At 39.7% G+C, this 12571-nt stretch overlaps 1 protein-coding gene across 3 annotated transcripts in view; it reads right to left on the bottom strand.

Annotated features, from left to right (window-relative positions):
* Nucleotides 1–12571, bottom strand: part of LOC131155149 (uncharacterized) — a 127268-nt gene that overhangs the window by 98221 nt on the left and 16476 nt on the right. For all 3 annotated transcript variants that reach the window (XR_009136753.1, XR_009136754.1, XM_058108087.1), the window contains exons 3-5: nucleotides 12158–12358; nucleotides 11301–11384; nucleotides 10074–10133 (exon numbers count right to left, since the gene is read on the bottom strand). Coding sequence is in view for 1 of the 3 variants with exons in the window: in XM_058108087.1 (XP_057964070.1) it covers nucleotides 10074–10133; nucleotides 11301–11384; nucleotides 12158–12358 (345 nt within the window). In the remaining 2 variants the exon portion in view is untranslated. The remainder of the gene's footprint in view (nucleotides 1–10073; nucleotides 10134–11300; nucleotides 11385–12157; nucleotides 12359–12571) is intronic.

A 12571-nucleotide genomic window follows, 5' to 3' on the forward strand; every position in this document is an offset into this window, starting at 1 on the left:
AAAGTAAACAATGAGTACAGCATCACTTCAAAATACTCAAAACGATCTTTTATTAAATAAAGCAAAGTCATCCTTAAGTAATCATTTACAAAAGTGACAAAATATTTGAAACCCATCCAAGGTAGGACAAGAAGCAAGACCATGGTTAGATCCTTGTTGGAGACGAATTTAGAAGAATTGAGTCAAAGGGTAGTTGGGTTCAAAGTTTATTGTGTGCTGAGTTTAATTAGTATATGATTATGTGTATTGGTGGCTTGTTTATAATATTTGTGTATTTTTCTGGGTGCATTAGTAATTTCATGTAGTTTTAGGGCTATATGTGTAATTTTATGTATTAGAGGCTTTCTTATAAATACTGTGTGGAAGCCACATAAGAGGTGAGGTTGTTATTGTAGAATTTGAATTGACAATGAGCGTGCGGTTTTGCCCCCTTGTATCTTCTTCTTTCTCTTCCTTCTTCCTTATTCTTTTTCCCCTCTCCTCTCCTCTATCTCTTCCCAAATTATGTATTGGCAGTAATTCCAGGATGCTGTCCTGCATCATTTGGTATTAGAGCCCCACCACGATCACAATATTCTTCCATTTTCAATCCCCCATCTTCCCCTCTTACTCTTCTCCTCTTCTTCTCTTCTTCATTCTCAATCTCTCTCTACTCCTGATCTTCTGACTTCTCTCCCTGCTCTTTTTATGTTTCTCTGTTCTTCTTCCTCCCTGCTTCTTCCTTTTCCTTCTTCCCTTCTCCTTCTGATCTTTCTCTGATTCTGATCTCTCTGTTCTGTTCACTTTCTAGTTCCTGTCCAACATTGCGGCAGCCTTTTCTATTCTCCATTTATCTCTCATTTCTTTTTCTCTTAACTCTCTCTCTCTCCCTTAATTCTCTTTCCCTCTCACACAATCTTCTTCCTCTTTTTTGGTTCATTCCAACCCTATATTTTCCTCTGCGACCATCAAAATCCTGCAGAAACCAAAAACAAGTGTGCTTGCACTATTCTACTACTTTTCCAAGAAATTACAGTCGTGCCCCTGATTTCAAAACCCTTATTTCCAGACATAACCTTGCAACACCAACCATACCATTGAAAACAGAACCCTCAACACCCTCACCCCTGAAATTCATCACTGTCTGATCACCGCTGAAGTCACATGTGCAGGGAAAAAGTTTCCAGCCGTCAGCCCCTCTTAAAGCCCTAACTTCCTTGGATTAGTTCTGAACATCATCACCACCATTGCAACCCCATCCCCTGATCTAACTTCACCCGAAATTTCATCGCCAGAGGCTCATGCCCCATGTGCTGGCGATGCTTATGAGAAAACCTGCCTATCTGTCCTGTATCGTCCAGTTTTGCAAGAATTGCTCCTGCCACAATATTTTGGATTTTTTCCTTGATATTTGATTTGCAGCATGATATTTTGATTGCGGACATGATATATTGCAAGCAAGCACAATAATTTCTTGAAATGCTAGAAATTGTCACTGCCAGCATAAAAAAATCAGGTTTTATTGCAGCATTTTGTGAACTTTTTAAGTGAATTTGTTTCATTTCAACACAAGAGACTAAATGTGACTTGAAGAAGGTTCTTGGGAAATTAAGAGTCAGGCTTGTGGCTAAGTGCTATTGGGGATATACCGATATATAGTTGAAGTATATAAAAAATAAATCAGCAACACGGTAACAGTTTACTAGAAAAATGAACGGCTTTTGTCATACTCTGGACATAATTTCAAGCCGTTCCATACCTTTCTTACGTGTGGAGAAAATGTCTACAAATTCATCACAAATGAAGATTTCCAATGAATGTGGCTTCTAAAACTGGAGTCACTCATATGCAACTTCATCCAAAACTGTTGTCAAAAACGAATTGCACAGCGGAATATTTAAAGGATCAAACACACGCAGCACTCAATGGTAAACTATACAGAAACAATCCACAGCAATTATATGAAAGCAATAACAACAAATACACAAGGAATTATGTGGTTCGTCAATGCCTACATCCACGGGAGCAAACGGCAACAATTTCATTATCTTCTTGTCCAAAGGACATGAACAAATACATCAACCATTTACATATACATCATATACAACGTATATATAAAGTTCCCAGAGGTTTTCCCTCCAAACCCCAACCAACTTAACATCCCTCTTTCAAAATTTGAAATCTGCGATGGGTTCCCCGAGCCAAACCGTCAACGGTTTGCTTGAAACCGTTGACGGATTCAAACAAAGAGCAAAAACTCTAAAATTGGGCTAAACTGTGCCAGATTCCGTCGACTGTCTGGCCAAACCATCGATAAATTATTGTGAAACCGTCGACAGTTTCCCCTGCTGCCCCCAACATCTTGATTTTTCCACTATGTTTTATCCTTGTACATGCATTCCACACAGTATATGAGCCACGTATCACAACAATCTCCACCTTGGCAAATATACGCCCCTTAAGAGAAACTGAAAACATGAACCCGCTGTTCCACCTTGATCTTAGGACAATAGGTTGGGACCGTCTCCCTTCTCCCTGGACTTCCAACAAGACTTCCAACAAGACCTTACCACAACTGTAAACACAAAACTTGTTGTAAACCTTCCATCATCAAAGCCCCATGCATAGTCTGCGTCAACTAGGGGTGTACAAAATTTACCGAAAAACCGAAAACCGGACCGAAACACATTTTGGTTCGGTTTTTTGGTTTGCGGTTTCGGTTTCGGTTTCGGTTTTGAAATACAAAAATTTTTTGGTTTCGGTTTCGGTTTCGGTTTCGGTTTTGGACAAAAACCGAACCGAAAAAACCGAAAACCGAATTAATAAAAAATAATTATATATTATAGATGCTGCCTGTTGGTGTTGCCGTGTTGGATCGCCAGTCGTCGGCGAGAAACCACCTCCGAATCCACCTCTGGTCGGTCTAGATAGCGGAGATTTCTGGGACGAAGTCCATGGCTCCATGCGACGCTCGTGCTCCTCTTCTTGGAGCTTGAGAGAGATGCCTCGGACACGACGGACAGAACACAGAACCCTTCTGCCTTCTAGATCCGTTTCATGAGGTGGGTGGAGAACAGGAGAAGCCGGCGATCTCGTTTTGGTGTGGAAATCCAGGGTCATGCGACTATGCGAGAGTAGTACTTCTCGATCACCTGCTGGCTGCCGAGAAGATTTCTTCACCGTCTTGGTGTGCAGTGCACAGTGCACACCCCCATCTCTGTTTGTGTGTGTGTGTTTGCGAGAGAGAGAGAGAGAGGCCGGTGGCCACCGGTGAACTGCAAAGAGGGCAAGCAGATTTGCAAAGGCACATGCAGCTACAGGAACCTTGCTAGCCATCCCACATCGGTTGGAAATGGAAAGTGAACTAGGATCCCACCTTATATATTTTGTATGGATCCGCCTTTTAACATGTCTCATGGTTTGGGCTTTGCAATTAAAGCCCTGGCCCAGGAGTTCTGTAATGCCGTAATGGGCTGTGGCTCCCAGGCTCAAGTATTAATATTCTTTTGATAGTTCAAAATTCGGTAAAATCGAAAATAACCGAACCGAACCGCAAAGTTCACGGTTTGGTTTGTTCATAAACCGACGGTATACGGTTCGGTTTCGGTTCAGTCATTTTGAAAACCAAGGAGTTCGGTTCGGTTGGCGGTTTTGGCAAAAACCGAACCGAAACGAACCGTGTACACCCCTAGCGTCAACATAGCTCACAACTGGCGGACCATTCTATTGCCTGCCGAAACACCCCATTGCACCGGCATAGGGGACCTTTGACATATCCCAAACATCACCGTCCGTTCTTAGGTACCGAGCGTTAGGCAATTTACATTGATTCTCCAAAAAACCACCCTGAGATGACAAATAAAATCTCCCTGCAATTATATCCACAAAGCCACCCTGAGATAACACCAATCTCCCTGCAACTCTGTCCATGTGGATCTTCAAACCAGGACTCTTCTTGGTCGTACCCAAAACCTTCATGTCAAAACCTTTCAACAGAGTTCCCAACTGATTAGCTTCAGTCAAAGCCTTCTTAGCAAATAACATGTCATCCACAAACAACGGAAACATCAACCCCTTGCATCCTATCACCCTCTTCCCCACTGGAAGCTCCACCAACTCCAACATCTGATTATTATGCATCAACTCCATCTCCTCCACCATAACATTCCTCCATCTATTTTTCTCTTTGTTGTGCACTACAACTTCAAAAATAGTAGGAACCTTATTGCGGGTAGTAATTAATGCATAAAACACCAGAACATCAAATTTATACCTAAGTGGTGGCCTGATAGTGCATCTGGACCCGTTGTTTTCTTGCTGGTCTCCCGAGTTAAAACTCCTTCTAATATGAACCATGTCATCTCTGCCCTGAGTCTGTAACTCCACCTGCATCACATGTTTTCTGGCATCTATTTCTCTTCCTTTACCTGAGTACGTTGCACCATGGCTTTCTCACCAAAAACCATGTCTCCACTGATCACCACTTCGTTTGTCGTTAGATCACCCAGCTTGAACCCACCTTTCCTATACCCTAGAAAGATGTACTATCCGGACATAACATCAAGTCTAGATCTCACCTCACTAGAAATGTGCACCTATGGACATACTCAAACCAAAGTAGTCTACCGCAAAACCTGTCCACTATTCTCCTGCAACTCTCCCATCTAGTGATACCTTTGGCAATCGGTTAAACGAGAAACGCGCCATACTCACTGACTTCAACAAGAAGTTCCCTACAAGCCCTGCATACAACCTACCCTGCTCACAAAACTCCTTGAACTAAACCAGCGTACTCAATACCAATGTCTGACCTGAGGATCTCTCTCTTGATCTGGTTTTCTACCTCAGCCACAAGTAAAACTTGACAATCACCTCTGACTTGTTCCGCACGAAGTACACCAACACCTGTCGTGATAAACCCATGAAATACATATGTCCACCCCGTAATACTATCTTCACTGATCCCCAAACATCTGAATACATATAGTCATCCATATGCTCTAACCACATATGCCACAAAACATATGACTCGAATTCTACAACTGTAGCTCCACCTACAATTGTTGTACCCTACAATGCATAGATATTACCCGCTACCTTTTGTCCTTTCATCACCATCAAGTCGCCTTCACACACTTTCATTATTCCACTTTCAAACTTGTAACTATACCCGTTACAATCTAAAGTGCCCAATGAAATTACATTCTTCCGTAGATCCGGTACATGTCTTACATCACATAAGGTCCTCACAACATCATCAGACATTTTGATTTTGACATTTCCAATACCAATTATTTTGCATGAAATATCATTTCCCATCAAAATAGAACCAGTATTAACTGACCTATAGGTGTTAAACCATTTTCTATTTGATATCATGTGATAAGAGCATCCATAATTTAGGATCCAAGAATCTGAGAGGCATTCTGAACCCGATGAAACAAATAGCATATCACTACCACTGTTTTCTAAGTCTCCTTTCACTACATTTGCAGATTTTGACGAACCCTCTTGATTTTCAGCATTCCCTTTTTTCCACTCCGAACATTTCGGTCTTATGTACCCAATTTTCCCGCATTTAAAACACTTTATGTCCTTCTTCTTCCTGGACTGCAACTGAAACTTATTACCACTCAATCTATTCCTGAATTTTTCTCTCCCACGTTTATGGTTACTCTTCACTACAAGCCCATCATAATGTCAAATTTCATCGCTGGCAATTTTTCTTTGATTAAAATCGAGCAATGCGCTTGTCACCTCTTCCAAATTCAGGCTTTCTTTGCCCCATGTCAAAGTGGTAACCAAATTTTCATACGTGTGAGACACAGGTAGGGAATTCAATAGCATTTGCGCCTTGTCTTCCTCCTCGAACTTCACATCAACACGCATCAATTCACTTACAATTTGATTGAATGCATTGATGTGTTGGTTCAAATCCAAACCTTCCACCATCTTAAGCCAATACAACCTTTGCTAAAGAAACAATTTGTTCTATAAAGACTTAGACATATACCGGCTTTCCAGTTTTCGCCAAACTGCTGCCGGAGAATCCTCATCCATGACATGATACAACACATCATCAGCCAAACAAAGTCGGATGGTTGACACTTCCTTTGCCTCAAATTCATTCCAACTTGTTTCATCCATGCCTTCCGATTGAATTCCGTATAAGGCCTTCATCATTCCTTGCTGCACTAACAAATCCTTCACCCTTCTCTACCACAAACTGAAATTTTTGGTTCCATCAAATTTGACAACATCAAATTTTGTAGACGAAATTCCAGAGGCCATTACAACAATGTTCTAATACCAATTTGTTGTGAAAAACAAATTGTACAGCGGAATATTTATAGGATCAAACACACGCAACACTCAATGGTAAACTATACAGAAACAATCCACAACAATTATATGAAAGCAATAACAACATATACATAAGGAATGACGTGGTTTGACAATGCCTACATCTATGGGAGCAAACGGCAACAATTTCACTATCTTCTTGTCCAAAGGACATGAACAAATACATCAACCATTTACATAGACATCATATACAACGTATATATAAAGTTCTCGGAGGTTTTCCCTCCAAACCCCAACCAACTTAACTTCTCTCTTTCAAAATTTGAAATCTGCATTGGGTTCCCTGAGCCAAACCATTGACGGTTTCAGGCAAACCGTCGAAGGTTTCAGATAGAGAGAAAAAACCTCTGAAATTGGGCCAAACCATGCAAGATTCCATCAACTATCTAGCCAAACCGTCGACGGTTATGGTGAAACCGTCAACTGTTTCCCTTGCTGCCCCCAGCATCTTGATTTTTCCACCATGTTTTCTCTTTGTACATGCATTCCACTCAGTATATGAACCACTTAACATAATAAAAACCCCACCCAAAGCCTTATGAAAAATCTTGGATTGACAATGCTACTTTCCATGTGTGTGAACGGTGTTTGGTTCCCATAAAAATGGGTGACTATTTGGCGTTATATTATACCCAAGAACATTGGCCATGTACTCCTTGGTTCTCCTTGGTTTGATGATTTGGGTGTGACTCAAGGACACGAGAACACATACATCTTCCATTATAATGGTAAGAAGATCATTTTGAAGCCTACTCTACCAACCAACTAGGACAAAGTATCTAAGATAATTAATCATGTCAAAGTTACTCAACTTGAATACACTACAAGCAAGGAAATAAATGTGTTTGAAGACGTTTAAAATCTTTCAAACATTCCTACAATTGAATTTTTCATTCTTGATGTGTTCATTGATGCCAATTTTCAATTCAAGTCTACAATGTTGCCAGCAGAGCATACTTTCTTGCGTTACTCAAGCACTAGCTTTCGAAGAGTCCAAGTTGCCTCTTACTTATGGTCCTCCACATTTCAAAATTCGAGACCAAGCTTTTACTAATTCAGGGAGATTTGATGTAGGACAAGAAGCAAGACCATGGGTAGATCCGCATTGGAGCCTAATTCAGAAGAATTGGATCAAGGGATTGATGGGTTTAGTTCATAGTTTATTATGTTTTTTGTTTAATTAGTATAGGATTATGTTATTTGGAGGCTTTTTTGTAATATTTGTGTATTTCAAGGATGTGTTTGTTTCATGTAGTATTGTTGGGTTAAGTTCATAGTTGATTATGTTTTTTGTTTAATTAATATAAGATTATGTTATTTGGAGGCTTGTTTGTAATATTTGTGTATTTTAAGGATGTGTTTGTTACTTTGTTTCATGTAGTTTTAAGCATACATGTGTAATCTCATGCGTTAGAGGCTTTCTTATGAAAAGTGTGTAAAAGCCATGTAGGAGGTGGTTATTGTTGAATTTGAATTGATGATGAACATCTTCTTCTTCTTCTTCTTCTTCTTCTCCTCTCCTCTCTCTCTCCCCAAATTATGTATTGGCTATATTTCCAGGATGCTGTCCTGTATCACCATCTCTAACAGGACAACTTGGACCAAAGACATCAAAAAGAACTAACATGAAAAGGCAAACTGCCTGTCTATTGACTTGGACAGCAAACAGAACATGATGGGACTACCCCAGCGAACAAGACTCAAGCTCAAGACTAGACACAAAACTCAGAGTATGAACCAACTGTTTAAGCGTGTCTAATGAAGGATGACCAAGGCAACAATGAATTTAAGTGGTGTAACAGCAACGGTGTAGGCAGTGGAGGGAGATAGTAGCTCAAAGTAGAAAAGTCCACCAGCCTAATGTCCTCCACCAATCGTCTTCCTCGTGTTCAAATTTTGAATGGCAACAAAGGAAAGAATGTTATGGAACAATTTGTGGATTTTTAACCTTTATGATGTTAAAAGAAATATTAAGAATATACAAAATAGACGACAGACAGACAGATAGAGAAAGAGAGGGAGTAAGATTTATTGTGCCTTATTCCTTTTACTATAATAGTAGGCCCATGAGCAATGATAATACAGGTCAAATTTTCAAAAGAATACTGGAGTGCAAAGAAGTTGATTACACCTCAAAGAAACAGTGGTAGAGGTATTGGCAGGCAACCTCCAGGATTACCTATCTGAACAAGAGATGTAATGGTAAGAGAAGCTTGCAGGGATGGTTGATACTATAAGAACTTTGAATACTCCTCTAAAAGAAATAGCTCCACAATAGTTGTACCATAAGAGATGAATTTCAGTTAGCTGCATTGGTGATGCGTGAGGATTTACTCTGAAGAATCCAACACGGCTCAACCGTATGACCCTTTTGTGCACAATGAGTACACTTGTGTCAGTGTTCAAACCAACCCAGAAACTTCTTGATGGCCAGAAACACCTTGCCTAACAAATACAATCTTCTCAGAACTAGAGGTCAGAACACTAGAACCAAAAGTTGAGGACTGGATGATGGAGGTGGCATTAAGAACATGAGAATAAAAATCAGCAAAGGATGAAAATCTGCAGTACCAAGAATCCGGAACTGAATGAGTCAGAACTCCGGTTTCAAACCCGCTAGGACTCAAAGAAATGCTTCCTCTGCCTCTACACCTCACAGACATCAACTATTATGGGTTGCACAATATTGAGCTCTTGATGGAGGCACTTCATCTCCACAAGTAACTCACACTCCTGTCTCCCTATTGTAGTTGAGAGTCTTCAAGGAAAGATCGTACATGCAAGTTATATTACTGGAGCATAGGAGTTTAACATAGTCACAAATTTCTTTGCAGACATCCAGATGCACACATTCATGCAATTTAACAACAAAAGAAACATACTTTAGGGGTTCAAGGACTCCATTCCAACATACACAACCAAGACCAACAACAAACAGGATAAAAATCCACAAACAACTCACCAATACAATAACATAACACTGTTTCTAAGCTCCAACAAGCTCAGGACCACTGACAAACAGTCTCCAACAGTAGTCTCCAGCAGCATCACACAACCATTACCGGAGTGCGGTGCATGTACAAGTAAAATTGGATCTCTTGACTAATCTTCATACTCCAAAACTAGATAATATTTTTTCTTCATAGAGTTCAAACCACATTGGATCAGAACAAGCCAAAAACATGGCTGTAAGAAGACTCATGCGCCAACGCATGGAGCTGGAGCTGCCAACCTTCAACTGGAACACAATGGTGCAAGGGGGACACTCCGGTAGTGGGATTCCAGAGCTTGGCAGATCAGCAGTGTCCTTGGGTGGCTATGGTTTTGTTTTTGCATAATTTCAAGGGGTTTTTGTGTTCCTGAAGACGCAGCGTCATCCAGGAATTTTTCAGCAACTGCTGTGTTTTCTGGCGGCTGCTGGGTTAGTTTCAAGCCTGCAGTGGTCCTTACAGCTCTCCTATGGAGGTAAACATGCAGAGTATCCTTTAGGAATCAGCTTGGAGGCGGCTGAGGCACTTGGGGTTATAAGTCTCAAGATCATGCTCTGATACCATGTTAAAAATGTCGTGTAAAATTGAAAACCTAATCACAGTGATACGTACATCACAATTACCATAATACCTTACAGTTACTAACATAGGTAATAATGCTAAATGACAAAATAACAACATATTTGTCCATAAGAGATGGAAATGAAGCATCAAGACCATGTGAGAATTAATCTGCCACACCTGTCCATAAACAAGTTCATTTAGATCACTCAGTGATGGAGTCCTTTCCAGTAAGTGTGCCTGCATTAAGAAAAAAGATTTTGAGGAAAAATGGAAAAGAAGAAAATCAAATCACAATAACGAAAAGAACTCCAAAAAATAATCAAAAACCAAATAACACCTGCCTTGTAACCCATAAACGACATTAAAAAATGAAAGATATAACAGATCTTGTTTAAGCACCATTGCATGGCTAATCTTCCACCAGAAGTATGACATGCTAATGGGCTATCACAACTCTCAGACAACCCAATTCAACATAAAATCTTCTGGGCTGAACACTTGGATACTACGCAAGCAACCCCATACTGGGGTACATTTTCTTCTTTTTCTGTTGAAAAGAAAATAGGCATAATTTGACATTCTCTTAGAGCCACAAGGAGAACTTCAGGAAGTATATTAACCCTCTTTGGTCACACACTATCAGCCCCTTTTAAAAGCTTTGTACAAATAGGTAGGATCAAAAGTTGGTGATGGACAATACCTAAAAAGTAATGAACTGCACATTAGAGGATCCCTCGGACTAAATTTCCATCGAGAAGATCATTTCTGGGGGGTTTTCCAATAATTTTGATTTTTAACCAACTATTAAAGCAAGACAGTCTGCACCAGGTTTTTGTCAGTAGAGAATTCCTGTTCCTTTACACTAACCTCTTGTGTAAAATTGATCCTTGGTTTAGCAAAGCAGTATTGATTCTACCATTTCTCACTATTTTAAACCAAAAATAAACCTTCAAAAGTCAAATTTTCAAATTCATGAATCACTTTTCATCAGCAGAAATACCTTTCTGAATGATTAGCTCAAAGAATCATTTCTTGGTCTAACACACATGAATCAGAAGTTACTCAGTTAATTAAGAGAGGCGGGATTCGGCAATTTCCAAATTGAAAGGCCACATAAGCAACTTTATAGTTAATGTGCCTTTATGATTTCTAGGATCAACAAAATAAAATTGTACAAATGCTCGAAAATTTGCTAATCTCATTAGAACTTCAGGAAACAGTCCCTACACAAACCATCATGGCTATCACTATCACCATAAACTCTAAACAACGATGTATATTACCAAAATGTTTTGCAATTGAATAGTGTTATTCAACAAATACTATCACACAAACAAATCTAGAGTCAGGTATAACACTGTTCAATAGTAATCCAGACATCATAAGAACTAAGAAAGATCAAACCTTTACACCACCAGGAAAACAGAAGGCTGCTAAATCCTTCAAACGCATGGACAATTTCTTCCCAGGAGGATATTTAAAAAGAATCTGTTAATTGGTACAGAGACAAGAATATCAGGCATTCAAACAAAACAGACTACAAAAAGCAATATTCGTTAAATGCATATTCCAGATAAATGCAAACAAGAAAATTAGCTAAGGTTTCAGAATCAAATAACTTGGCAAGTAAATGTCAGGTGAAGCAACATGCACAAGCTCTTTCCAAATGACACATGTAATCTCACTCTTGGAAGTCATGACTTTCTTATACAAGGGGGCGAAAAGGTATCCTGGATAAATGAAGAAAAACTATTATGACGAAGAGGGGAAAAATGAAAAAGAGGATAAGGCATCTTCCAAGAAAATAGGTAGACAGCAACTGCAAGAAACAGAATATTACTGAAACTATAAAGCTCTCTAATTGCTCTGAATATCATTCACAGAAAGTCCTCCAAAACTCCAAATGCCAAAGCCCATAATGAAGCCAAAATGACCACTCTATTCCAAATCAAATATGTCAATTCAGAATCTAACACAAGAATTCTAGCTTTCCCTCTCCATCCAAAAACACCAAATTAAGAAAACAGCAAACATTTTTTCCTAAGTGAAAAAAACAGCAGCCATGGATCACGTAGCTGAATTATGTTATTGAAACCATGAACAAGGGGATATTGCGAGAGGCCAAGCCAAAAAAACCCTATTGCTCATCATGTATTATCATCACAATTGTCAGAAAATAGAAAGAGGGACAGAAAAATAATTGGTCTGAAAAATGCAAAACATTTATGCCTACAAAGTGCTAATTTAGCCAATCCGTCAACCTGAGGTTCCAGAGTTGGAAGTGAAGGCCCCCGATTCTCCAGCATACTGAGATTTTTGCTGCCAGATTTTGTCATCTCCAATTCCCACTTCTTCCTTTTGGCAAATGCATCCTCCACAACTTCGAGATTAACATCTGAGTGAAGACCCGCAACGATGAAGTGTTCAAAAAGCAAGGTGGGCTCCTTGTATTTTTTATGGTCCTGCAATAGCATCCTCGAATAAGATAGTTAAGAACGCACATAGAATTGGACATGACCATTAAGATACATGAGTGAGGGTGGGACTTGGATCAACAGTAAGGTTGCTCCTTTGTGACTGGTTGATCACGGGTTCGAGTCCAAGGAAACAGCCTCTCCCCATAAAAGTAGGGTAAGGCTGTGTACACTGATCCTTTTTTTTAAGGATACATGGGT

This window comes from Malania oleifera, chromosome 5 (genome assembly GCF_029873635.1).
Source record: "Malania oleifera isolate guangnan ecotype guangnan chromosome 5, ASM2987363v1, whole genome shotgun sequence".
Lineage (NCBI taxonomy): Eukaryota > Viridiplantae > Streptophyta > Magnoliopsida > Santalales > Ximeniaceae > Malania > Malania oleifera.